Source organism: Canis lupus, chromosome 6 (assembly GCF_003254725.2).
Source record: "Canis lupus dingo isolate Sandy chromosome 6, ASM325472v2, whole genome shotgun sequence".
In the NCBI taxonomy this organism is placed as follows: domain Eukaryota; kingdom Metazoa; phylum Chordata; class Mammalia; order Carnivora; family Canidae; genus Canis; species Canis lupus.
In genome coordinates this window covers 54,068,606-54,095,413 of record NC_064248.1, presented here as the reverse complement: position 1 = coordinate 54,095,413, position 26,808 = coordinate 54,068,606, and the positions used below count along the sequence as shown (strand labels likewise).

General features: G+C 38.6%; 1 protein-coding gene across 3 annotated transcripts in view; it reads right to left on the bottom strand.

The window, feature by feature from the left end:
• ALG14 (ALG14 UDP-N-acetylglucosaminyltransferase subunit) overlaps positions 1-26,808 on the bottom strand; it is an 89,627-nt gene that overhangs the window by 37,645 nt on the left and 25,174 nt on the right. For all 3 annotated transcript variants that reach the window (XM_049111640.1, XM_025417563.3, XM_025417564.3), the window contains one exon: positions 16,603-16,734. In XM_049111640.1, coding sequence (XP_048967597.1) covers positions 16,603-16,734 — 132 coding nt within the window. The remainder of the gene's footprint in view (positions 1-16,602; positions 16,735-26,808) is intronic.

Sequence of the window (26,808 nt, the reverse complement as noted above, 5' to 3'; positions counted from 1 at the left end):
TGAGCAGGAGCTAGTGGTTTTGAATGGCTGGGAAATCACCTTCCTGGCAGAGAGTGGCCTGTTTAAAAGCAAAGTGGATCTGAAATCTATGCTCTTTCTACTGAGCTTCTTATCATTCCCATCTGATAGGGAGGTGACACTAAGCTCAGAGAGGCTACCTGGTTAGCTTCAAGCCACACACCTAATTATTGACAAAGCTGAGAGTAAAACCCAAACCTCCTGATTCCCAGTATGGCATTTTTTTCTCCTATACCACAACTACGGTATGACAAATGGATGCAGACCAGAGAAAACAACAAAATGGAAATTTAGAGAAAAAATGTAAAGCAAGTAGTCAGGGGGAGTTCTTGAAACTTAAAAAGCAAAAGTGGGGAACTCTTCTTGTGTGAGCTGAAGATTGGCAATTTGCCACACAGAAACCCCGCCTGGTTTCCAAAGAGAGGAGGGCACACCATACCTCTACCGACTCCCAGTGCCCATCCACTCCAATTCTGTCCTCCAGCAGGGTGCCCTAAGGAATTTTTTTTTCCCATGTGACTTCCACAGAGGCTGAATCATGGCTCCTTGAAAAGCTCAAACAGGACAGCTGGCTTCGGAATAATAAAACAGCACCAGACCAAGTCCCCTGAGCCCTGGGCACTGCCTCCGCGAACACGAATTATCTACAAAATCCTGTATTGTGTAAGCAAATCTTTTGAAAAGCAGCATCTGGAGCTTTGAAGATGTGGACACAATTGATCTGAGCATGTGACACCTGTCTTTAGAGAAAAGCAATTATTTAGCCCATAAGGCCAAACCTGTTTTCACAAACTGTTGGCTGTAAATATTTTTAAAAAATTGCTTTGTCAAAGATCTGTATAAATCGCTTAAATGTGAAGTCAGGAAGACCAAGAACACAAAACGGTATTCTGCTAACAAACGGAATTTGCTGCCCTTTGCAATTCTACAGCTGATCCCCCTGCAGATTTCATTCTTTATGACAGAATATGGAAATTTTGACATCATAAACATATGAATCTTATAAATCTGGTATTCACATTTCTTAAAAGGAATGATCAGTCACAACATGTTCTTTCTGTAATTCAAAGGTCTTATCAGCAGGGAACTTTTTGGTCTTTTTAAGAGTGTGTGCAATAATAACAGCTCAAGCTCTCTAACCTGTTTCAAATCCAACCCTTCAAACTCCTCTAACCATAATGCTAAAACATCTTTGTCTGTAAGCCACAACAACATTTGAAATTTGTAAGGTGTTTACTCATTCCCCTCAGTAATCCTAGGATAGTCATAGTTTCCCCAACCCTGACTGGAAGGTCCTTTTGAAGAATATTTTTATAATTATTTGCCAATATGCCTTAGAGAAAATCAGAGTTTGTTCTTTTGACCCCATGAAAAAGGCTCCATGGAAGGCAAAAAGCACATGGCTTACATCTATAAAATGCTGTCCTGGTGCAAGTAGGATCCTAAATCTCATGCTCCATGTAGAGAATAAGTTTTCTACAGCTGATTTAACTTCATACATGTCTAATACTAGAAAAAGAAATCCAGGGGCACCTGGGTGGCTCAGTTGGTTAAGCATCTGACTCTTGATTTCGGCTCAGGTCATGATCTCAGGGTTGTTAAATGGAGCTCCAAGTCAGGCTCCATGCTCAGCAGGGAGTCGCCTGAGATTCTCTCTCTCCTTCTCCCTCCGCCCCTCTGTGACCATCCCCATACCTGTGCTCACTCTCTCTTTCTCCAATAAATAAATCTTAAAAAAAAAAAAAGAAAAGAAAAGAAAAAGAAATCCATGACCAGGTAGTTTCACTGTATTCATGCTACTTAAATAAGGATTATACCAGGAGGCCAGGAGAAAAATAAATCACCAAAAAGCAACTGCTAAAGAGGAAATGTTAGCCTTAAAAGGTACAGTTTTAGCTACTGTCTTGTGGGGGAAGGCAATGAAGGCGATGAGAAATTCAAAAGACAATGAAGGAGATGGCATTTAGTCTCCAGAGGCTTTACAAAACACTGACTAGGTATGTGTGCATATCTCTCTCTCTCTCTCTCTTCTTTCTTTCTTATAAAGACAAAGCCCTAAGTGATCCCATGACACTCAGGCATTAGAGTAAAGCAAGTGTTGATGAAATGTTTCAGAGCCTATTATAGGCGGTGGTTGCACAGCACAGTGAATGTACTCACTGTCACTGACTAGTACACTTTAAAATGGTTCATTTTATGTTGTCTTGTGTGAACTGCATCTTGATAAAAAAAATAAAGTAAACCAACAGTATTCTGCGTAAGATGAATGAGAAACTCTCCACTTCCTTCTGCTTTCTTTGACAAAGGCAACATTTAACACTTCGGAAATGCACTATCAAAAAAATCCTTAGATGAGATGAGTTCCAGGGATTAATTCAGTGGGTGCAAAAGTTCACCAAGAGCAGTTCTGCAATGTTTTTTGTTGTTGTTGTTGTTTCATTTTATTTTTTCCACTCCACTTAAGTAAGCTCTAAGCAGTCATCACTAAGTTTTCACAGTTTCTCTCTTTCCTTTCTATATCCCTCCTCCCCGACTTCTCTTTAATAGGTGCTGAGATTGCCAAGATGAGTAATGTACCTTACCTTTCCTCAAGGAGTTCACAGTCTGCATTCAATTCCAAAAACTCTCCCAGCTGCTTCCATTCCAGCTCTGGTCCTGGCCATCTCCAAATCTTTCAAGAGTGCACTTGACTTGGACTGCCCCAGCCTTCCCAACTAAGCGTTCCCATACCATGTTCAACTATTTGTGTTCTCTCTGTGCTCCTTTCTCTTCCTTTTCCCCTCAGGACCAAAAAGAGATTTTCAAAATGCTAAACACAAATGGCACTTTATTGATTTTCAGATGCTATATAAATAGAGCTATCTGGATTCATTTGAAACTTTAAAGTAGGCCCTGGAGAGGCTGTGAAACTGGGACTGGCTCTAGGAATCACATACTTAATTGAGGATCATTTCAAAGATCTCCTTTCTCTTCTCCACTCCCCACCCCCCCCCCCCCCGCCCCCCAGTTCTCACTTAGCTGCCTGGGCCTCCCACCGCCTTTCCCACAAGGCCAAGGCTCTCCAAGTTCACTGCCTCTGGCTGCACATGAGTCCTTTCTTTGGAAACAGCTTTGTTTTCATCACGCTTCCCTTTCGCATCCTCTCACGACTGAATTCCTTTTCCTTCAACGTTCGTTTTTGTTTTCACTGTAGTCACATTGTTATCCTTAGGAAAACATGCTAGCTTTCACCCTGAAAGGAAGAGGCCCCATCAGGCCTGGTGCTCACATATGCCTGTGATGGGCTGGAACGGTGACAAACTCAGACAGTGACGCAGGCAAAGTGAAATGAGAGAGAAAACCGGTAGGCAAAGCCACGCTGGCTTCTGCAGAGAGGAAAAACGTAATGTTTGCCAAGTGGAAAAAGGATCAATTTAGAAAGGAGAGAAAAATCATTCTCAAGCTTTGGAGAATCCCCTAAAGTGGAGAAAAATAAAAACAACTCAAAGCAATCTCTGGTTACATACAGCCTAATTCTGACCCAGATTTTGTTCTGAGGTCACTCAAAATGTGAAACAGAAGTCATAATGTTTAAATTAAATAGTTCGTTTGTGGATGGAAGCAGCTACGGGTTGTCACCCAGCCAATGTGTCAGTGGCACAGCTGGTAATTTCACCATGCAGCTGGGAGAGGCAGCCTGTCAGTCAGAAGAAACCAGATACGTGGGAGGATTTTCACATAGAATCGCTTCTCATAGTGGACTCTAACCATCATCCGACTTGCTAAATGCACGTATAATAGAATTGGTTTTTCTATATCTTCATGAAAGTTACTAAGTTTATAGTGCATGTACCAAGGAGAAATACAAGCTGGGTCAAAGGAACACTGCCATTATTTTACTGTGTTACAGGGGACTGGTTAGCAAAGGTATAGGAATCGAACAAATTTAAACAAATGTCTCACAAGTATGATTTCATTAATCCTGAAAAACATAAAGCGGGAGATAATTGCAGTCTAATCATTTCTTATTTGACTTGGCTGGAAAAATCTTATTCTCACTTAACTCCATTTACAGATAGGCATCTTGGGTCAGCTGACTTTTTCTTTGTCCAGCTACGTTTCCTTTGAACGTGTTATAAAGGTTTTTGATTACCAAAAAATATAATACCAGATGAAGTTCATTATACAAAGAGGATCAAACTAACAGCAATTCAGGGAAAAAAGAAAGTTCCTGTAAGGATTCTGGCAAGTCAACAAGAAGTTAATTGACTTCTTAATGTTTCAAACACATGTCAATCAATAGGCCAATAAAAATTTTATATGCTATGCAAACAGTGGTAATCCCAGTGCCGCCCAGTTTGTGGCTCACCATAGAAAATATCTAATGAAAAAAAAATCACAGTATGCCACTTATGGACAATAATCCACTCTCTATGTCATCAATTTGCTACTGAACTTAGACATTTCACAGCTCAAACTGGGTATGGAACATAGGAAAAAAAGACTAAGAAAAATAATGGTCTTCTTTCATACAAAGCATGAGTGTACATGTAATAAATACATCTAAATTTGTCATGGCGAATTAAACCAGCTTCAGCTTCAGGCAAAGAGGCAGAGTATTAGGCTGAAATGGTCCATTTCTTTCCAATTTGTTATACATGTAGAATCTGAAATTTATTTTTTACTTGATTAAAAATTAAATTAGGTTTCATTTTTGTATGCAGAGCTCTTTGCCTGAATATTTCATTTAACAACAGCCAGGTTGGAATGAAGCCAGTAATCAAACACTGTGGACTCGCAAAACCCTTCTTCTGGTCTTTCAGACACTCAATAAAGCCTGAGAAGAGTAGCAGTTTAGGGAGTGGGTGTCTTTGTTTTTGTGATGACTCACACCATCCAGTATTCATTCATTTATTTTTAAGTCATTCCGCAAATATGTGGAAGGCACTTTTCTAGGAAGGGACCATGGGAAAAACAAAAATACACAGCCCTTGCCCTCGAGAACTGTACAGATCTTTTCCCCCAACACAGGCAGTTCTCTGACTGTAGCTTAATGACTACTAATCTCTCAATTTCAACTTTCTCTTCTCCTCCTTGAAACACACTAATTTCTCCTCAGGAGTATATTTTCAAGAGAGTACCAGATCAGTCTACTCACTAAAAGACTGACTTAAAGACTCCTATCTTTAGGAGAAACCAAAGAAGATACAACAGTGAAGAAATTTTGGGGTTTCAAGATGCAAACAGGGAACTACAAAGAGTATTTAAAATTCATATTACTGAGAGATCAACGTGTCAATTACAATAAGGGGAAAAGGGCAGACAACAGATTATGAAGGGCCAAGATCAATGGGCCTAGTTAGCCGTGGTTTTAGAAGGGCTAACAAAGTGTTCCATGTCTCTTGTGGCTATCAGTAGACATGTTAAGTAGAAAATCAGTGAAGATACAGAAGAACACCACAACATTGTCCACCAGCTAACATGTAACAGACAATTCCAGAATATTCCACACAAGAGTAAGATATACATTCTTTTCAAGCATCCATGGAGTATTCACCAAGACAGACTGTATCCTGGATCATAAAACAAACATGAAATATTTAAAAACAGAGCAGGGTTTCCTGACCACAATGGGATCAAACTAGAAATCAATAACAGAAGGATAATAGGAAAAAAACAACAACAACAACCTCCAAGTACTTAGAAATTAAGCAAAGCACTCTAAATCCATGGGTCAAAGAAGACTCAAAGAAAATAAAAAAAAAGTTGGAACTAAAGAAAATGAAAATGCAACATATCCACATTTGTAGGATGAAGCTAAAACAGTGCGAAAGAGAAATTTGTAGCACTAAATCCTTATATTAGAGAAGAGGAAATTTCTTAAATCAATATCTAGGCCCTTACCTTTAGAAACCAAAAGAGCAAAATGAACTCAAAGCAACCAGAAGAAAGGAAACAATGAAGAGCAGAAAAAAATGAGTGAAAAAAAGAGCTGACTCTTCAAATAGATCAACAAAATTGATAAATCTCTAGCAAGAATGACAAATGTAAAAAGAGAAGAGAAGACAGATTTTGCCAATATCAAGAAAGAAACAGAGGAAGTAATTACAGATCCTAAAGCTGGTAAAAAAAAAAAAAAAAGCAATAAGGGAATACCATAAACAACTCTATGCTCGTAATAATTTAGATGAAATGGACTAATTCCTTGAAAATCACAAACTACCAAAATTCACCCAACATGAGACAGATTATCTGAATAATCTTATAACTATTAAAGAAATGTAATCCACAACAAGCTTCTGAAAAAGAAATCTTCAGGGTCAGATGGCTTAACTGGGGAGTTTTACCAAACATTTAAAAGAAAATTAATATCAATTCTAAACAATATTCCAGAAAACAAAGAGGGTGAAACACTTCTCAATCATTTTATAAGGCTACTATTATCTCAAGACCAAAATCGGACAAAAAGAGTCCCAAGCAAAAAGCTAAAGACCAATACCACTCACGACTATCATCATTAAAATTCTCAACAAATTACTGGTAAGTCAAATCCAGATATATATATGTATATGTATATGTATGTATATATATGTATATATATGTGTGTGTATGTGTGTGTGTATATATATATATATATATACACACACATATAATTCTTTTATATATATATATATATATATATATAAAAGAATTATAACATGATCAGGTGAGATTTAATCCCAAGAATACAAGTGTGTTTCAATATTTGAAACATCAAGGTAATGCACAATATTAATAGGTTAAAGAAAAATCACATATCATATATTAGTTGATGCAAAAAAACCTGACAAAATTTATTTTGTCCAGCTACGTTTCCTTTGAACATGTTATAGAGGTTTTTGATTACCAAAAAATATGATAAGAGATGAAGTTCTTATACAAGAGAATCAAGTAACAGCAATTCAGGGAAAAAAGAAAGTTCCTGGCAAGTCAATATCACTAATGACATTAATTTTTTCATTTGCAGCAAATTAGGAACAGAGGTTGTGATGGTTAATACTATGTGTCAAGTTGATGGGGCAATGGGGTCAAATATTCTGGGTATGTCTGTGAGGGTATTCTGGGGGTGAAATGAGTGTTTGAATTGGTAGGCTGAGTAAAACAGATTGCTCTCTCAACTAATGTGGATTGTCCTTATCCACTTAATTGAAGACCTGAATAGAACAAAGAGGCTGAATAAAATCCTGCACCACTTTCTGGTTCAGTTTTTCTGGAGAACCCTAACTAACAGCAAAGGGAAACTTTCTCAACTTGACAAAGAACATCTATAAAAACCCACGGTTGACATCATCCTTAGTGGTGAAAGAGTGAATGCATTTCTCCTAAAACCTGGAACAAGACAAAGATGCCTGCTCTCACCACTCTTATTGACTATAATACTAGAAGTCCTAGCCACTGCGATAAGGCAAGAAAATGAAATAAATGATATAATGGTTGGAAGGGAAAAATTTTCCCTATATGCAGAATATGAGATTGTCTAGAATATCCCAGGATATATATTTTAAAAATTCTTAGGATTTAATATATGAGTTAGGCAAGATCACAAGATATGAGATAAAAAAAAACAAAGATCAGGGATCCCTGGGTGACGCAGCGGTTTGGTGCCTGCCTTTGGCCCAGGGCGTGATCCTGGAGACCCGGGATCGAATCCAACATCGGGCTCCTGGTGCATGGAGCCTGCTTCTCCCTCTGCCTGTGTCTCTGCCTCTCTCTCTCTCTCTGTGTGACTATCATAAAAACAAAAAACAAAGATCAACTGTATTTCTAGATGTTAGCAACAGACATGTAGAAGTAGAAACCAAAACTAAAAACATAATACTATTTATAATTTACAATCATTCCAAAAAAGTAAAATGCTAAGATATCAATTAAAAAATATGTATGTGGTCTATATACAGAAAATTACATAATGATGATGAAAGAAATAAAAGAAGACCTAAATTAAAAGTACAAATATGGCAGCCCCGATGGCTCAGCCGTTTAGCGCCGCCTTCAGCCCAGGGCATGATCCTAGAGACCCGGGATCGAGTCCATGTCAGGCTCCCTGCATGGTGCCTGCTTCTCCCTCTGTCTGTGTCTCTGCCTCTCTCTCTCTCTCTCTCTCTCTCTCTGTGTGTCTCTCATGAATAAATAAATAAAATCTTAAAAAAAAATGTACAGACATACAATGGCTATGGACTGCAAGACTCAACAGAGATGTCAATTTCCCTAAAAGTGATGCATACATATATTGTAATTCTTGTCAAAATCCCAGCAAAATTTTGTTGTATTTATATAAACAAGCTTATTCCAAAATTTACACAGAAAGGCAGAGGAACTAGAAGAGCTAAAATAATTTTAAAAAAGAATACAGTGGAAGAAATAACTCGATTTGAAGTTAAGAATTACTATATACAGCTATATCATTCATAATAGTGTTGTACTGGCAGAGGGACATAGAGATCAATGAAATGGAGAGTCCAGGAATAGATAAACACAAACACACCACACTAATTCTTAAAAAAAATTTCCAACTGATTTTTGACAAAGAGGCAAAAGCAATTCCATGGAGGAAGGAAAGTTGTTTTTTTGTTTCGTTTTTGTTTTTTAAAACAGATCATGTTGGACATCTATTGGCAAAATGAGCCTTCATCTAAACCTTATATTTTATTCAAAAACTGATTCAAAATTATCTATGGATTCAAAAGTAAAACATAAGACTATATAGCTCTTAGGAAAGAAATGAGGAAATCTTTGGAATCTAGGGATAGGCAGAATCTAGAATGCTTCACTTGAGTTCTTAGATGTGACAACCAAAATTAAAAAAAAAAATTGAAAAAAAAAAAAAATTGACAAATTAGATTTCATCAAAATAAAACTTTTGCTCTGTGAAAGTCCCTGTTAGGAAGATGAAAAGAGAAACTATGACTTGGCAGAAAATATTTATAAACCACAATACAGCACAAAGCCTTATATCTAGAATATAGACAAGAACTCTTAAAACTCAAAAGTAAAAGAACCCAGTTTGAAACTGTGCAAAAAGACTAGAACAGACCTCTCAATGAAGAAGGCATGTTAATGACAAGTACATGAAGATATTTAAATTCATTAGCAAATAGGGAAATACAAATTAAAACCACAATGGTGTGTCACTGCACACATAAGAAGTAATGATAATATCAAGAAATCTAGAGAGAAGGTAGAGAAACTGGATCTCTTGTACACTGCTAGTGAGATGTAAAATGGTATAGTCACTATGGAAAATAGTCTGGCAGTTTCTTACAAAATTTAGTTTGAACTTTCTATCAGACTCAACAATCTCATTTGTGGGCATTTACCTACAGAAATGAAAACTTAATCATTATACAAAAACCTGTACGTAAATGTTCATAGTAGTTTTACTTACAGCAGCAACTGAAAACAATTCAAATGTCCTTCAATGCATGAATGGCTAAGCAAACTGTGCATCTGTACAATGGAATTCTATTCACCAATAAAAAGGAATTACTGATACATGCAAAAAAAAAATCTCAAGACCATTATAGTTGGCAAAAAATGTCAACCTCAAAAGGTTTCACACTGTTTAATTCTATTTATAGAACATTTTTGAAATGGCAAATTGTATAGCTGGAAAGCAGATCAGTGGCTGCCAAGAGACAGGGATGAGGGAAGTACAGGGGACTTCCTCTGCAGTGACGAAACAGTTTTATATCTTGATTTTGGCGGTAGTTACACAAATAAATACATGAATAAGGTAGCACAGAACTATACATACACACACATACAACCACATGTGAATGTATATAAAAAACAGGGAAAAGTGAGTATAGTCTGGTTGTTAACAGTATTGTACTAATAATACACATTTTCTGGCTTTGACATTGTACTACGGTTATATTTGTCTCCATTAGGGGAAGCTGGGTGAGGAGTACATGAAACTCTATGTATTATTTCTGCACCTTCTTGGGATCTATAATTATTTCAAAATGTTAAAAAAGCTTTAAAAATGTGTTCAAATGTTTTTTAAAAAGAATCTCAAGTAGCAAAACAAGCTATAGCTACAGAGATGGAAGAAAAATTTCTGATCTAAATAGGTTTTTTTCCAATAGAATTACTCTCTATTTCATGTCTACCTGTGTTTTTTTTTTTTTTTTTTTTTTTTTTTACTATTTTTCTTGAAGCTAACTAAATAAAAGCTTCTCAAAGACACAGGCTATATTGCGTTAACCCCCTTCAGTGCCTACTGCAATACAGATGTTTAAAAAAAGACTAGTTAAGTTCTGAATTGAGCAAGTTAGCTAATTCTGACAGAATCTGATACATTTCTAAAGAGAGCCAGAGTTAAGCTACACTGATTAGCTCTGTGACCCTGGTTACTTAGACCACGCTGGACTTTGGGCTCCTCATCTATGGTATGAAGATAAAGAATACTATGTCAGGAGACTGTTAGGAAAATTAAATGAGTTAATGAATGTAAAGTACTCAGGAGAGTGCCAGACAGATCAGAATAGCTCGGTAATTTTTTCAGTTTGGGGCTTGAACTAATGACCCTAAGATCAAGATCTGAGCTGAGATCAAGAGTCGGATGTTAAACTGACTAAGCCACCCAGGCATTGCTCAATAATTATTTTTTCTAAAAGATTTTAAAAATATCACTTTTAGGTGGATCCATTCTCATAAATCTACATGATAATAAAATGGTGAAGTGGTTATTTCCTTTAACTACTGAAATTTCAATGAAAAATGCCTGTTTATGGGGATTTTAAAGAAAAAAGCCAAGTATGCCATCTTAACAGTACCTATGATATTTAGTTTTGTAAAAATAACTACTTATTACTTGTACTGAGTTCTTAAGGTCTAGGTCCTACTGATTTCTAATAACAATGTTATATGTAAAATGCCAATTAATAAAGGTGTAGTCAAAGGTTTCAAATTTATGTACAGTATGTGACTTTTACTCACCTGACTTATTACTTTTGCTCTTCTTAAAATGACCTTTTTCTATTCTCTCTTCCATCCACCTTTGCTTAAATGTCATCTCTACTCTGAAGCCTTACCTCACTCCCCAGAGAGGATTATCACACTGTAACCATCCAGCTATAGGCAAGACTGCTGCCTACTGTGCTTACTTTTATATCTCTCACACAGAGTATAAATCCTGGCACAGAGTAGGACCTCAACAAATATTTGGGAATGAACCAACCATTGGCATCCTCTTCTGATACTTCTATGGCAATTTGGACTTGCTACTACTAAGGAACTTGGCATACTGAATTACAATTACTTTCCCATTTGTTTCCTCCACTAGAGTATAAGCTCTCCGAGGGCAAGGCCCATGTCTCACATATGTTTGCATCCTGAGTAACCAGCACAGTGACTGGAACATTTATCTAAGTAAGATATGTGCTGAGTGGCTACCCTGGGCCAGGCACCATTCCCTAACAGTGAACAAGGCAGGCACAGTTTCTTATGGAATGATGATAAACAAATACATAAAAAAGATAACTTTTATTGGGATTAGTACTTTGAAGAAAATAAAGCAGGATAGAGGATGAGGACATTAGCTGAACTGCTAGCAATCAGGTCTTTGTAAGGAGGTAACACTTGAGCTCAAAGAACAAAAGGGATCTGGTTATGTTTAGATCAGAAGAGTCCCAAGCACAGAAAAGCAAGTACAAAGGCTCTGAGATATGAATCAGCTGGGTTTGTTTAAAAAAAAAAAAAAAAGAAGGCAGGTGTGGCTGGCACATAGTGAACTAGGGGATGAGAAGAGGAGAAGAGGTCAAAGAAGGAGGTCAGGGCTAGAGCACACAGGCTCCACTAAGTTTGGACTCTACTCTAACAGCATAGAAAACCACTGGAGGATTTTTGAGTATAAAGTAACAGAATCTAATTTACATTTAAAAAATTACATTGATTGTTAAGTGGTAAAGAAATTGCAGGTGGACATGAACTTTCTTCCATACGCAGATACGCAGACAGGCTGGGAGACCAGGCAATAGAGGGCGTCATGGTGGCAGTGCAAATGGACAGAAATAAACAGACAGGTGATAAATTTTAAAGACATGGCTGGTAGGGCTTGCTATTGAACACAGGAAGTAGGGTGTGGGAAAGAGGAATCAAAGATATCTCCTGGGGATTTCACTGAGCAAATTTGCTAAAATTGGGAAAGAGTGTGAAATATCTACTATTTTGGACTAAGAAAGTTTCAGATGCCTATTAGATATCCAACTGGAAAAGTAGCACACGGCAGGCACTTGCTGTATACTTTGAAAAACTACCACTTTGAGCATAGATTCATCTACGAATCAAACATAATACAGCAGTCCAAATTTGCCTAACTGTATTTGCTGCTTCCAAGGTAATAGAGAAAAACAGAAAACAGTAAGTGACTAAAATGACCAGAGATCTCAGTTCATTTGATGAAGTGTTATTTTTGCTTTCTCTGATGCTTCTTGACCCAGATTTTTAATACAAAGGTCCCACGTTTTATGTCAGAAATTTTAGACAAATGCTGTCAATGCAATTCAAGTATTTGCTCCACTTCTTTAGGCCTTATAAACATTGCAGTGATTAGTGTCAAGAGCAGTAAGCAATGACTCATCAAATCACTTTTACTCAAAGATAGTGAGTGAAAGGCTATATACATAAGACTACTGGAAGCTAAATGTGCTGCTTTGGGCAATGATACACATTTTAATCCATTCTATCTTTTTTAAAATGAAAATTTATTGAGATACGTACGATTTACATACAGTAAAACTTACCCTTTTTTGGTGTACAGGTCTGAGTTTTAACAAATACAATCAACTAACCACCATCCCTACAATCAAGATACAGGACAGTTTTCACCCCAAAAATGTTCCTTTAAGTCCTTTTGTAGTTAATCCCAGATGCTGGCAACTACTGCTCTGTTTTTGGTCCCATTATCTTCAAACTCAACAACAGTCTTATGAACTTATGACGGCTGTTCACAGATGCGTGGCAAAATCCTATTTCTTAAAAAATATGACCTGTGAAATATTAGAAGCACCTAAAAAGTATCTGATGATCTTATAAAAAAAGAAACTATCCTTTCAAATTATTGGCGGAGATTAGGCTGAGGTCTCCCAAAACAGTCAATTAAGGCATGAAACAGTCCATATCCTCACAATGGTTTAATGTGTACATATTTCTCTAACAGGAAACTGGTAAATATGAATTTTAATTTTCCAAGTCAATCTCATTTGTAGAATTCTGTAATAATACTTCTTTAATAGTATTATTTCCCATTTCTAGTACCACTTTGTTTTAAAGATATTCTGACAAATATACATGACACATGCTATTATTCATTTATATCAGTGTTAAACCTCTATGAAAGCAGGTACTTGGGAGTTTTGGGGATTTATTTTCATTTTATACTACTACTTAGGGGGAGTGATATTTCATGTAACTTATTTTAAAAAGTAATGTATCAGGTGCCTGGGAGGCTCAGCGATTGAGTATCTGCCTTTGGATCAGGTCGTGATCCCGGGGTCCTGGGATCGAGTCCCACATTGGACTCCCTGCATGGAGTCTGCTTCTCCCTCTGCTTGTCTCTGCCTCTCTCTCTCCGTATCTCTCATGAATGAATAAATAAAATCTTTAAATAAAAGAAAATAATGTATCAATTGATTCTTAATTGGTACAAATGAATGAATATAGTAGCGTCCATGGTGTGAGCCAGAAGCAAAGTGGCACACAGTTCAGTGGTTAATGCCTTGAGCTTTGGAATCAGCAAGGCCTGGCTTATTTTATTTTAATTTATTTCAATTTATTTATTTATTTATTTTTTATTCCTAGCTCCATTGTTTCCTGGCTTGTTTGTTTATTTATTCCTAGCTCCATTATTTTTTTGTTGTGCAAACTCTGGGCAAGTAACCTCCCACCTCAGTGCCTCAGTTTCCTCACCCAGTAAATGTGAACCACAGCACTTCCTATCTCATACAGCAGGGATGCAAGCACTCATACTCGTACTACATCTGGCACATCTAAGTGCTCAATGAACAGTACCCAATATACACTAGATGGAATTTCCACTTGAAAAACATTAAAATGTTCTATTATTCAGCACTCATTCTGGAACAAAAAGGAAAGTGCCTGTGTTTGTATTTTATTGATGGCAAAATGATGTAGAGACACAGCTGAGTGTGCAGCAGACTCAGGTGCACACAGTTTAATGCAGAGCAGAAAGGCACCTGGCCGTTCAGCTAACTCCAGTGATTTAAGGTCTGATGCTGCTATCTCTCCCAAGAGTGGGTTTTTCTTTCACTTTTTCCCCCCTAAACAAGTAAAGAAGGAATAATGCTTTGTGATGGAAGTCATAAGAAAGCCAAAGAAGAATACAAGAAAGATCTGCATGTTATAGTAAAAAAGGTCTCTTAACTATTAGCTTTTCTCTGTAAAGTGAAGGGGATTTCATTAAGTGCCAATTGATTTTGTGAAGCCAACTGTATCAGAGCAGCTGATCGGAAAATGCTCAGGTTTGAAATAATTTCTTTTAACTAACTCAGTTCCAAATGGAAATTGAGTATTTAATATCCCCCTACCCCTTTTCACTCTTACTCCTTTAGAAACATCATAATAGTTTTTTTCCCCTTTCACTTTTTATGAGCAAATTTATAGCACTCATAAAATTTTAGACTAAAGTCAGAAGGAAACTGAGAAGATATCTAGTACAATCCTTTAGTTTTAAGGTAAAGAATGAGGCCCAGAAGAGAACTGACTAAAATGAAATAAAAGCCAACATGGGCCTGGGACCAAGTGTCCTAAAGCCCCACCGGTTACTCTTTCTACTACAAGGGTATCAAATACTTCGGTCAGGCAGTCACCAGAGCTCCTCTGTCTGCAACACACATCATCCACCTCTGTCACTACTTCCTTCTGAGCCTTAACCCTTTAGAGTCCTAAACCACACTCAAGCTAGCTGTTGCCTGTCATGGTGGTCAGGCCTCTAGTGATGCAGTAAATATAAATCCCAAATTTCCTGCCTAAAATGTCAAGACCTTTTTTCTCTTTTCCACTGTCTTTGGAATTTTAGAAATAAATTTTTCTGGGCAATAATGATCTTTTAGGGAAATATCTAAATTCTACACACTAAAAATGTGGTGGGAGCTTATGAAATAAACTCTTTTTGTCAAAAATTTAAAAATAAGTATAAGTAAAATTAATCTGTGGTGACAGAAATCAGAAAGCGGCTGCTCAGGGATAGAGGCTGACTGGCAAGAAGCAGGAGAAAACTTTATAGAGTGATAGAATTGTTCTATCTTGACAGGAATATGGTCAAACTATCAAACACTTGAGATCTGTGTATCTCTTGGGGCGCCTGGTTGGCTCAATTGGGACAGCATGTGACTCTTGATCTCAGAGTTCGAGCCCCACATTGGATAGAGATAACTTAAATAAAACTCAGGAAAAAAAAGATTTGTGCATCTCACTGTTTGTAAATTGTATCTTTTAAAAACAATCTAAACTACTCATGTAGAATAATTCATATTTTAAAATTCTCATCTAAAGAAGGGACTTGAAGTGCAATCCAGCTGATGAAAGGCAATGACCAAACTCAGAGATCTTTCAAAATCAAGCTAAACACATTTCTGTTCAACTACTCATAAGAACACCATCTGCTGTGCCAGAACTCGTGTATGTGAAGAACAAGTAAAGAGTTTCCTTTCAGGCTATGCCAATTAATGGATTCTGCCTTAAAATAGGAATGAAAGTATTATTTAAGAACTGTGTACACTACTATGATAACATATCCATTGCTCTCCATTGTCTACGAAAATACATTTAGACGGGATCCCCGGGTGGCTCAGCGGTTTAGCGCCGCCTTCAGCCCAGGGTGTCATCCTGGAATCCCTGGATCGGGATCAAGTCCCACATTGGGCTCCCTGCAGGGAGCCTGCTTTTCCCTCTGCCTATGTCTCTTCCTCTCTCTTTCTCTCTGTGTGTGTCTCTATGAATAATAAATAAATAAACCTTTAAAAATAAAATACATTTAGAATTGAATAACAGAACTTTATCCTGAAGACCACAGAGAACTTAAGATGATAAGGAAGGTAAGGTTGAACACAGTGTAATAATTACGTTTTTATAAAAATTCTGTTTTCTGTATTACTTTCCTATAACAACTTGGATGTGTAGGACATTCATCCCAGTGCATACCATAACCTGGTAAGCCAATCTTGACAAAAACAAAAAGTACTGAAAAGGAATAAAAAGTTGGCTCTCTTCTGGCTGATAAATGCATAATGTTGGCCTGGGAACCATAGGTGAAGAGGAAGACAAACTGGTTAAAGACACTGTCGTGTTAGGGCTTATCACCACAAGAGAAGGGGGAGGGAAGAGGGCAAATTTAGACTTCAAGTTATAGCTAGAAAGGGAAGATAAATATCTTACCTCGTTCAGCAGAGTGCATTCATGTGATCAATTTTTAACATAAAAGGTCTAGTGTAAAATCTGGCACCCTGATAAAGAGTAGCTTTTGAAGAAAACACTATGTCCTACTACTAATAAAGGATCGACAGGAGTGTGACTTTCCATCTCCTTAGTGATGGTAATACATACCAAATCTGGCTTCACTCTGTGAGTCAGGGGAAAGGAGAGCCACATGGAGTACAAGGTGGTAACCACTGTGGAGAGCCAGGACTGCCGAACCTCACGGCTTCTGGGAATGCGGTGAATATAGTATTCAGGAAACTAGAAGGAAATAGTAAAAATCCAAATCAACCAGGCCACTGATACCCAAGATAAACACAGTAACAGTTAACACTTGTACACATAGGAAATGCTTTATTTAAAATTTTCATTCTAACTACTTTCAAATTAAGTTATAAAGCCTCTTTTATACTTGATATAACACACATCATTGGGTTAAGACAAAAAAGCTCCTAAATATGATTCTAAAATGTTAAAGTTGGTTTTGATGATAAGTTGGGGTAAATTTTCTAGAAAATATGTTTTAGGTAGAGAGGTTAACATGCTGACTGACAAACTGTCCTTACAAACCAATACGTAAGACAAATAATCTAGTATCAAGATTAGCAAAGGAGATGGACAATCCCAAACAGAAGAAACACCAATAGCTAGATGTGAAAAGATAGTAATCAAACACAAAAGAATGCAATAAATCATTTTTCACTTGCCTGATTGTCAAAGATTGCGGATACCCAATGCTGTTGAGGGTGTTGGGAAACAGACATTTACATTCCTTGGTACAACTTTGGGATACAGCTTTTGGGGAGGGCAATCTGAAAATATCTATCAGAATTTTAAGTGTGTCTACTTTTTATTTTTTAAAGATTTTATTTATTTATTCATGAGAGACACAGAGAGAGCGAGAGGCAGAGACACAGGCAGAGGGAGAAGCAGGCTCCATGCAGGGAGCCTGATGCAGGACTCGATCCCAGGACTCCAGAATCATGCCCTGGGCCAAAGGCAGGCACTAAACTGCTGAGCCACCCAGGCATCCCCTAGTGTGTCTACTTTTGATCCACATTTCTGTTTCCAGAAATATATCCCACAGATTTATCTACATGCTTATCCACTGTATGATGCTTTGTATTTGTAGAAACTGGAAACAGCCCAAATATCCTCTAGTAAGAAATGGATAAGACCACACAACAAAATATATGAAGATATACTAACAAATGACATAGATTTATATGAACTTAAATGGAAGATGTACCATGGTAAGTTGTTAAAGAAAATCTACAAGTTGCAGGACAGTATGTTTAATATGATCTAGTCTGTATTAACAAATCACAACACATGTATGTTTGTATATACACATGTATACATATTAGTATCTACTTGGAGAAAATCTGGAACTATTCGTCATAAATTGCAAAGAAGGTGGAATAACTGGGTATTTTTATTTTCTAGGTCACATATATCTATGTTTGAAATTTGCAACAAGCACGTATTATTACTTTCACAATAAGAGAAACCAACATTTCTTCCTTGAATCAAAGTTCCTGGTATATTTGTTATCTTTTGCTGTAGAACAGATTACCCTCAAACCTGGCAGCTTGAAACAACAAATATTTTTTGTTTCTCAAGTTTCTGGGGATCAGGAATCCACGAGTAGGCTAGCAGGTTTGTTATGGCTACAGTCTCTTTCAAAACTGAAGTCAAGTTTTTGGTTGGTGCTGGTGGTGCTGGTTCATCTGAAGGTTTGAGTGGGGCTGGAGGATCCAATTCCAAGGTGGCTCACTCACATGACTGGCAATTTAGTGCAAGTTTGTGGCAGAAAATCTTACTTCTTTGCTACATGGACTTTTCCATAGAGTTACTAGAGTATTCTCATTACATAGCAGCTAGTTTCCTTCCCCAAAGCAAGTGATCCAAGATAGGGAAAGGCAGAAACCACAATGTCTTTTATAACCTAACATCAAAAGCCACACTTTGTCACTTGTACAAAGTCCTACTGGTTACAAAGATAAATCATATTTATTATGGAAGGAACTACACAAGGGCTTGAATCACTGGGGGTTTCTTGGAGTTTGGCTATCACACAGGTTAAGTTGGACAGTAAAGGGCTAAATATTAATACACTCTTCTCATCCCCCTTATTGGTCTTGGAAGTACAATATACTTGAGAAAAGAATAGAAAAGCCTTTTGCTACACTAATGGAAGACCCACAATTACTGGTCCTAAGATTATGCATTTAGAAAAAGGTATGAAATTGTTTCTGGAGGCCTCTTTGAGGCTCCAGGAGGGCATGAGCATAGTTCTTACACACTCAGCACAGAATGAATATGGACTGCATGTGTGACTACTGTGTCTCACATGTAACTGTAAAGGGCTCTTTCCTCTTCCTTCCATGTTACACAAGTGGAGAAGGGGAGATCTGGGTTCAACATGTTATTCACTGTTTTTATTCATTCATCATTTATTAAATCAACATGGTATCTCCTTCCACAGGATTAAGGTACTAAATGTTTAACTGGAAAATAATACTGATTAGTTCCCAAGCTATATAGACCAAACAGGCAGGGGGCAGTAAATAAAGTGGGGACAACTCTGTAAGGAATTTTCTTTGAGGTCTGTACTTTACCTGATTTGTGGAGATTATTAATCAAAAACACATAACTGGCAAACTAGTACTATGAGCCAAAATCCCGTATTAGAAAACGTTTGGGTCAGAAGTATTTTTAACAGGTAATACAGTACATATAGCATATGTCCCCCTTTGAAGTTTGGTGAAGTAACCAAACATATTAATATTTCCATAGCAAAACATGAATAGTCACACTAAGTAGGACAAAGACTATGAGACTAAGGCCAATTCAAATCAGATTTTACTGTCAAACTTGTGACAAACTTTGAATTTCTACCCCCTGGTTTCCAGAACTTTTTGGGGATTTGGATAAGGGACTATGGAACCTGTACTGCAAAATATATTTGAATCCAATAATATGTCAGTGTTATTATTATAGTAAAAATAACCCAGAAGGATCTTATTATAAAAAATTTTTTATATTACTTCCCAATTTTGTGGCCTGACCTTAATATCTTTAAAATTTTCTTTAAAAAAGCATGGGTGTTTATCATGTTCCTTGAATCTCTCTCTCTCTCTTTTTTCACAAAGATTTTATTTATTTTTTCATGAGATACACACACACACACAGGGGCAGAGAGAGAAGCAGGCTCCATGCAGGAGGCCTGATGTGGGACTTGATTCTTGGACTCCAGAATCACGCCCTGGGCCAAAGGCAGGTGGTTAACCACTGAGCCACCCAAGCATCCCTGTCCCTTGAATCTCTTAAAGCTGTTAACGCACATAACTTTGTAAAGAGGCAATGTACAGTATTTCTGGATATTCTTAGTGTCCTGAGGGGCTGGAAGGACATCAGTTTGACTTTGCCTCATGAAGCCCAACTCTTCAGATTCTATCTTCACTCCAGGGAGACAAACACACAGGCCTCGTAGGAGTTTTGCAAAAGTGTCTGGGTCTGAAGACAGCGGTGTCAGACCTGGACACAGAAGAACAGTCTACATCTCATCTCAGGTAGCAGCTTTAAGAAACAGAGAAAATAGATTTAGGAAGTCTCTTCCGTTCTCAGAAGAGGAATGAAAACTAGTGGAGGGATGTTCTAGTATGGAGATAGAGGGACTTCCAAGATGGAAACTAGAAAAACAATCCTAGGAGTGAAAAACAAGGCTGGTGAGGAAAGAGGGATGGCCTCTGTTTTGACTTCTAGACAAACATGCAAGGAGCCCAACTCAGCCTCTGGATCAGATGCTAGCAGAGGGCAGTCAGTTCACTTGTGGCTGGAGCTAACTGGGACAATGACCACGTATCTCTGGTGACAACCACACAGTTTGCAGAGGACAGTCCCAATCTATACCTGGAGGCCCAGCATAATTATTAACAGTGCCCTTTCTGTTCTCAGAAGTGTCCCAGTGAAATGATAAACTATATAGTAACCTACAGGGCAAGACAATGAATAGGTTCTTCCAAGTCACAGGGAAAGAAATTTATTCAGAATAGCCTGGGGAACATGATGGGAGAGTCTGCATTACCATCAAGGATGAAGAGTGTAAGTGGTAGCTGGGAAGAAAGCCAAGCGGGAAGTTCTACCAGTGTATAAACAGGAAAAGAGTCAGGTGATGACGAGCTTGGGAGGTCAGAACCATGACCCCAACTGGCAGGGGACAGGAGAATCTGTATGGTGCAGTGGTCCAGCCTACAGTTCTATACTGGAGAGGCCCTCTATCTCCAAGTCCTATCCAAATCTTCCCTACATTATTGCTATTTTTTTTTAAAAAAGATTTTATTCATTTATTTGAGAGAGAGAGAGAATGAGAGAGTGTGCATAAGCATGGTGGGGAGGGGCAAGGGGAGAGAGAGAAGACACCCCCCAGAGAAGACACCCTGTGGAACAGGAGCCCAATGCTGGGCTCAATCCCAGGACCCCGAGATCATGACCTGAGCTGAAGTCAGATGCTTAACCAACTAAGCCACTCAGGTGCCCCTACATTTTAATTTTTTGATGAGAAGTTCAGGTTAATTGGAAATCCTACCAAAAAGATTTCTCTCCAAATCCAAGTCTCTACCCACCCATTTCCCCCATTTTAGGTCTGGTTTCCTCAGAGGCACCTTGCTCAACTAACCTTTCTAAGATGCCTCCTGCCCCCACATGTACATATTAGCAGGCTTCCTTTGTGTTTTAAAATTATATTTTAAAACTCGCATATTATATACTTATTTACTATCTGTCTCCCCCATTAGAACATAATTTACCTAGGGAGGCCAGGAAATATAATCACTGCCACCTCAGTGCTTGTTAAGAGTACCTGGTTTACAGTTGATGCTATAATAAGTGTTTATTGAATGAGTGATTCAGTATGTTGTTTATTGTATGTGTAATATAAATTAATCCAATCTTGTCACCTAGCTGAGATGCATTTACATGGAGAATATAAAAGGACAAAAAGAAGGGGATTCTCAGTGCACATTTAGGGTCTTACTTGCAGAGGCCACTCAATAAATGGATTGAACTGAATGGAATTCAGTGAGATTAGTGAGAAAACACCCAAGCAAAGCAGGGGGTTGGGAGCTTATAAACAGCTAGGGCCAGGAGGGACCATGTTCTAAGAGCTTCGGGAAACAGGAGGGAGGGTGAAAAGGATCCAAAGACCAATGTCCCCTCCACTGATAATGTGTTCCAGGTAAATAGCCTAGACTTTTCTCTGTGAAAATGACCATTCAGGGGCCTCAAGAAGCCTCTCAGCCCTATGGGTCCTCTTCCCAGAAAACAGATCCATAAGAGAGGAGTGTCCCTGAGGCTTTGAGGTCTAAGCATAAAAGGCTTTCCCTTTCTTTCCCATTTTTTTTTAATGCTAGAGCCTGCTAGATTTGAGCGAGCGGAGCATCCCATTCTGCACCTAAAATTGCTTGGAAAAGTCCTGTGTCCACAGTTTCTGTATTATACTTGTTATGCAGATGTGTAGTCAAGTGGATGGGAACCCAGCACCATCTTGATAAGAACAAGGCTCTCAGATTAGCTATGCTTGACACACAGAATTTGGTGTTGGGGTATGTGATGTCCTGTATTGTCTAAAGGAAACACTAAGGGCTAGGCCATAGCAAACTCTTGAGAGAGTTTTATTATTACTTTATATACTAAATAATCAAATATATAAAGATGTCAACAAGGACAAATTATAGATAACAAGCTTGTATTTTGATTTTAACAAAAGTTTCTTTGAAGACAAAAGAATGGGACAGAGTTTCAGAGAGCTACAATTCAGGCCTGGCTATGACCTTTGGCCAGACATTCCTAGGGGGTGTGGCATCTGAGAAATCCAAATGAAGGCATCTTCATAGACATATTGTTTTTGTTAGTCTGTACCTTTGCCTTGAGGGAAATGTCCCTGACCCTCTTTTATCTCCTACTAATGGGATGCAGGACGAAAAGGAAGCTTCAACCATCATGTTACCACCCCCACTCCTCATCCCCAGACCCAATATCTGGTTCAGGAGGTTGGCCTTACAACCCAAGCAGGGTCAGTCTTTCCTGGATTCTGGACCCAGGAAATGTTCTTTCTTTGAAAGACACTGTGGCTGTTAAACTGGCTCCGAATCCATTCCCCTGGGGCCAAGAATGCATACTTGTTTTAGTGTTCCTCTATTCACCAGGCTTTTCTATTACAACTCAAAAGTGAATGATCAAATCTCCCAAAGCATGCTATTCTGCATTCCCAAGCCAGAAATAGACAAATGAATAGTAGAATCTATCATTAAGTAGATTTCCTGGTTATATATGAAGGCCATGAAAATCTATGTTGGGGTTGACAGGGATGGAGGGTGGGAGGACCTGCTCCAGTGTTTCCTTCTTTCAAAACTACTACACACATTCCTTATCTATCTACTTATTTCCTATGTCCCTGCTACTCCTGGTCCAAACTATCACCATCTCTCATCTTGACTACAACAGCCTCTTAACTCATCTCTGTTTCTTCTCTGGCTCCCCTATGCTTTATTCTCTACAGAGTTGCCAGAGATGCTAATGTGTAGCAGATCTTCACTTTCATTCTCCTGCTTACAACTCTCAAAAGGCTTGTGATAAAATCCAAATTTCTAATCGTTCCTTGTTCACTCACTAGCCCTACCCGCTTGCTTTCTGCTGTGTGAATGCACCAAACTCATTCCTTCCTGAGGATCTTTTTGGTTCATTCTGAGCAGTCTGCTGTGCCCCTGAGATTGGCTCCATTCAGGTCTTACTTGAACATCACCTCCTCAGAGAAGAGGCAGCCTCCCCACTGGCCCCTCCCCCATACTCAGTCACCTTCCACCGCACTGTCTTATTTTACCATCGTCGCAGCAATTACTCATACTTCCAATTAACTTGTTCATTTCTGTGTTTGATTGTTGTCTGCCTCTCTGTTCAGAGCCAACCTCCGTGAAAGGAAAGGATTTCCTCTTGCTCATTGCTGTAATCCCAGTGTGCAGCATGGTGTTTCACACACCACGGATGCTCGGTCAGTACTTGCTGATTAGAGAACTGACCGTCACTGTAGTTTCTAGATGTCCAGACTGGGGTCTGTGTGGGAGAGGATGCTGACTCTTTACCTTATAGCATCTCAGGACTGCAAGTGACCCGACTACTCCAACCTCCCCACTTCACAGATGAGAAATCTAAATTTTCCCAAGGTGACAGAGCCAGCAAGTGGTAGAACAGGTCTTTCATGTGTCCTGAAATATGCTGCTGACTCACCCTTCTAAAGGCCCTTCTATCTTTGTACCCCACTTCTGAGGAGCCTGCCTTCCCCAACATAATGAGCTGTACCAGCTTCCTATGGAGCTATGCTTCCTGCCTTCTGTTGCTTCTATATATAGCCAACTATCCATCCTGACCCATTTTCTTTTTCCTTCTCTGTTCGTCAACTCACCTAACCCCATGTATATCCACAGACCCTCAGAGCTTATCTCTTTCCCTGGCTCTGTGGGAGCTGAGCTCTCTGCCTCCTGCCACTACTTTCTCTTTTGGATCCTGTTCTGCACTGTAGGTCTGGCACACCACCCCCACCTGCTACAGGTACCGATGTCTCCTTCCCCTGCTTCCAAGCCTTTCTGATTAAAAAAATAAATAAAAATGATAGGGCCTCAGAAAACTTCAGAGTTTTCTGCTGAGCTTTACCAAGTTCTGTTGTTTTCCTATTGCACTTGCCTGTAGCCAATGAATTACATGCTCCTAGAAAGTATGTTTCAGCAGAGCGCTTTCTTTCTGTGCAGCTCCCATGTAAATCCTTCAGGGTGTGCAGATCTTGCAACATGATCCAGTCTCTATCCCACGAATGGCAGTAATATAAAAGACAAAGAAGTAAGATCGTCGCTTTCCCTTATTCTCTCTCCACCGTATCTTAGAAAAGGACATATATTAGTTAGTGAAACATCCTTTCCATCCATCCAAGTGTCCTAATTAAGAAAGGGCAGAGGCCATGTGTTATAGTACGGTGTATACCCACAGAGCCTCCCAGTGTTTTCCACGCATGCTTGACTGAATGTATAGTGGCAAGATGGACAAGAAAGGGAGAATGCCTACGGAAAAAAAAATAATAGGGAAATGGATTCTTTTTCAGGCTTCCAGTTTGTCTGAAATTATGTGAAACACGGAGTTAAATGCTAATGGTATATGACAACTTGTAACTTTCAAAGTATCTTCCAGAATTACATCACTGCTAAAACCCACAAACATATCTGGCTTTAGATCTGTGACAACCTAAATAGAAGTTTATAGTGATTTAGATGGAAATAATTCCACCAAGGAATCCAGATGGCATCATAAACCACAACAGAGCAGATTAAGTGGTCTATGAAGTCATTCTTTGCTGTTACCACACACTGAAGTGTACAATATGTTTATTATTTAATGAATGCCACACTATTGCAGAATCTTGGAAACAAGACAAAACTAAAATGGTAAAATTTCATTCAACCAAAAATGGTTTCAGCTTTCTTTCATAACTGTTTTTTCAATAATGCCAAGTATAATACATATATTAAAAAAATATGTTGGATGGTTCCATCATTCTGAAATCAAAATGACCATAATTTACTGCATGCACAAAAATGTTTTATGTTCATGTCCTTTAAGTACTTAGTAGTTGCTCACATCATGGTAGCTGATGAGGAAATCCCATGATGGAGTGGAGGAGACAGGGGCTTCAGATTGGGTCTTGCTGATAACCAGCTCTGTCACCTTGGATGAGTCAATCTCTCTGGACCTCAGTTTCTCACAAGGAGGCCTTCCAAGATCATGCGTCCTCAACTAGCCACCATGATTCTACAAGTGGTTCTCAAGTCTGACTTGTCAAAGACAAGCAAGGCTGCTGCTCTGGGCTTTCATGGCTTTCATCCACTCCTCGCTTTGAGAAGCCCTTCCCTAGTTAGAAGTCTAGACTTCAGGGAAATAAAAAAAAAAAAAATCCATTTGTTATTAAAATAATTACGGGACTCTGGTCCCTCAAATTTCTAATGTCCTTTATAATGAATAGTAATTGTCTTCTTCCCAACCTTGTATTGCCCCCTCCTTTTGTCAACAATAACCTTTGTCAACAATATCCAAGCTTTCTTTTGGGTAACTCACCCCTCTTACTTTCTCAGGGAGACAGTAGCATTTCAGCCTGTGTCTCCTTCACCCCCAAACCTCTAATTCCAAGAGTAGGCCTGGAATGGCTTAAGTAAAATGGGAAAACTCTTATCCCCGGCCACAACGACTGGCTGAAAGATGGAATTATAACCCAACTGAGGACCATGAGACTGAAGACATTTGCTGAGGCTTCTGGGAAAAAGAAGCTTCATCTCTCTTGATCTCCTACATGTTACAAGAGACTTTCTTCTCTACACAGGCTAGTGCAAAGATAGGAAGCCAGGAGGTACTACTGGTTTTTGCCACCCTGAGGGGAGAGTGTGGAGCTGACCTTGGCAGTACTGTGGGGAGGGAGGCCAACGGGAGCTGACACTGCAGAAGACAGAGCAGAGAGACGCTATTGCTAGTGAAATCCTTGGGCAGCTCAACCAAGTCTCACCCAGAAATACGACTGAGTTTTTCCCATTTTGTAAGTCAACAAATTCCCTTTATTATTCAAGCCAGTTTGGGGTTTAGTTTTATGTCACTTGCAATTGAAACACCCTTTCAGCTGCAAAATGGTATGAATTTGGGGTGCCTGGTTGGCTCAGGCAGTTAAACATCTGATTCTTGATCTCAGCTCGGGTCTAGATCTCAGGGTCATGAGTTAAAGCCCCGCACTGGGCTCCAAGCTGGGCATGAAGCCTACTTAAAAAAACAAAAACAAAAACGATAGAAAATCTATCAGTACCATAGGTGAACACTGAATTTCAGAGCTGTATTTATTTATTTATTTTTTGTGAGCACAGATTCATTCATTCATTAAATACTCTAGAGCACCTACCAGGTGACAGGAACTGGGCTAGCAACACAAGGGTGGGTAAGACATTCATAAAGAATTCATTACAGTGTGGCAGAGCAACACAGAAAAACTAGTAATTGCAATCAAAGAGATTAATACAACAGGAGACATAATTATTAAAGGTAACATTAGCACCAAGTAAGAAACAATGGACTATATTTTGATAAATGAAGTCAGGTTTTACAGAAGAGATACTTGATCTGACTTGGAAGGATATGAAATTTACCAGGGGGAAGGGTCTTCCAGACTGAATGTTCAAAGCAGTGATACATGAAATAGCATGGAACATTTGGGGAACTATGTTTTGGTATACAGAAGCAAAGCAGAGAGCA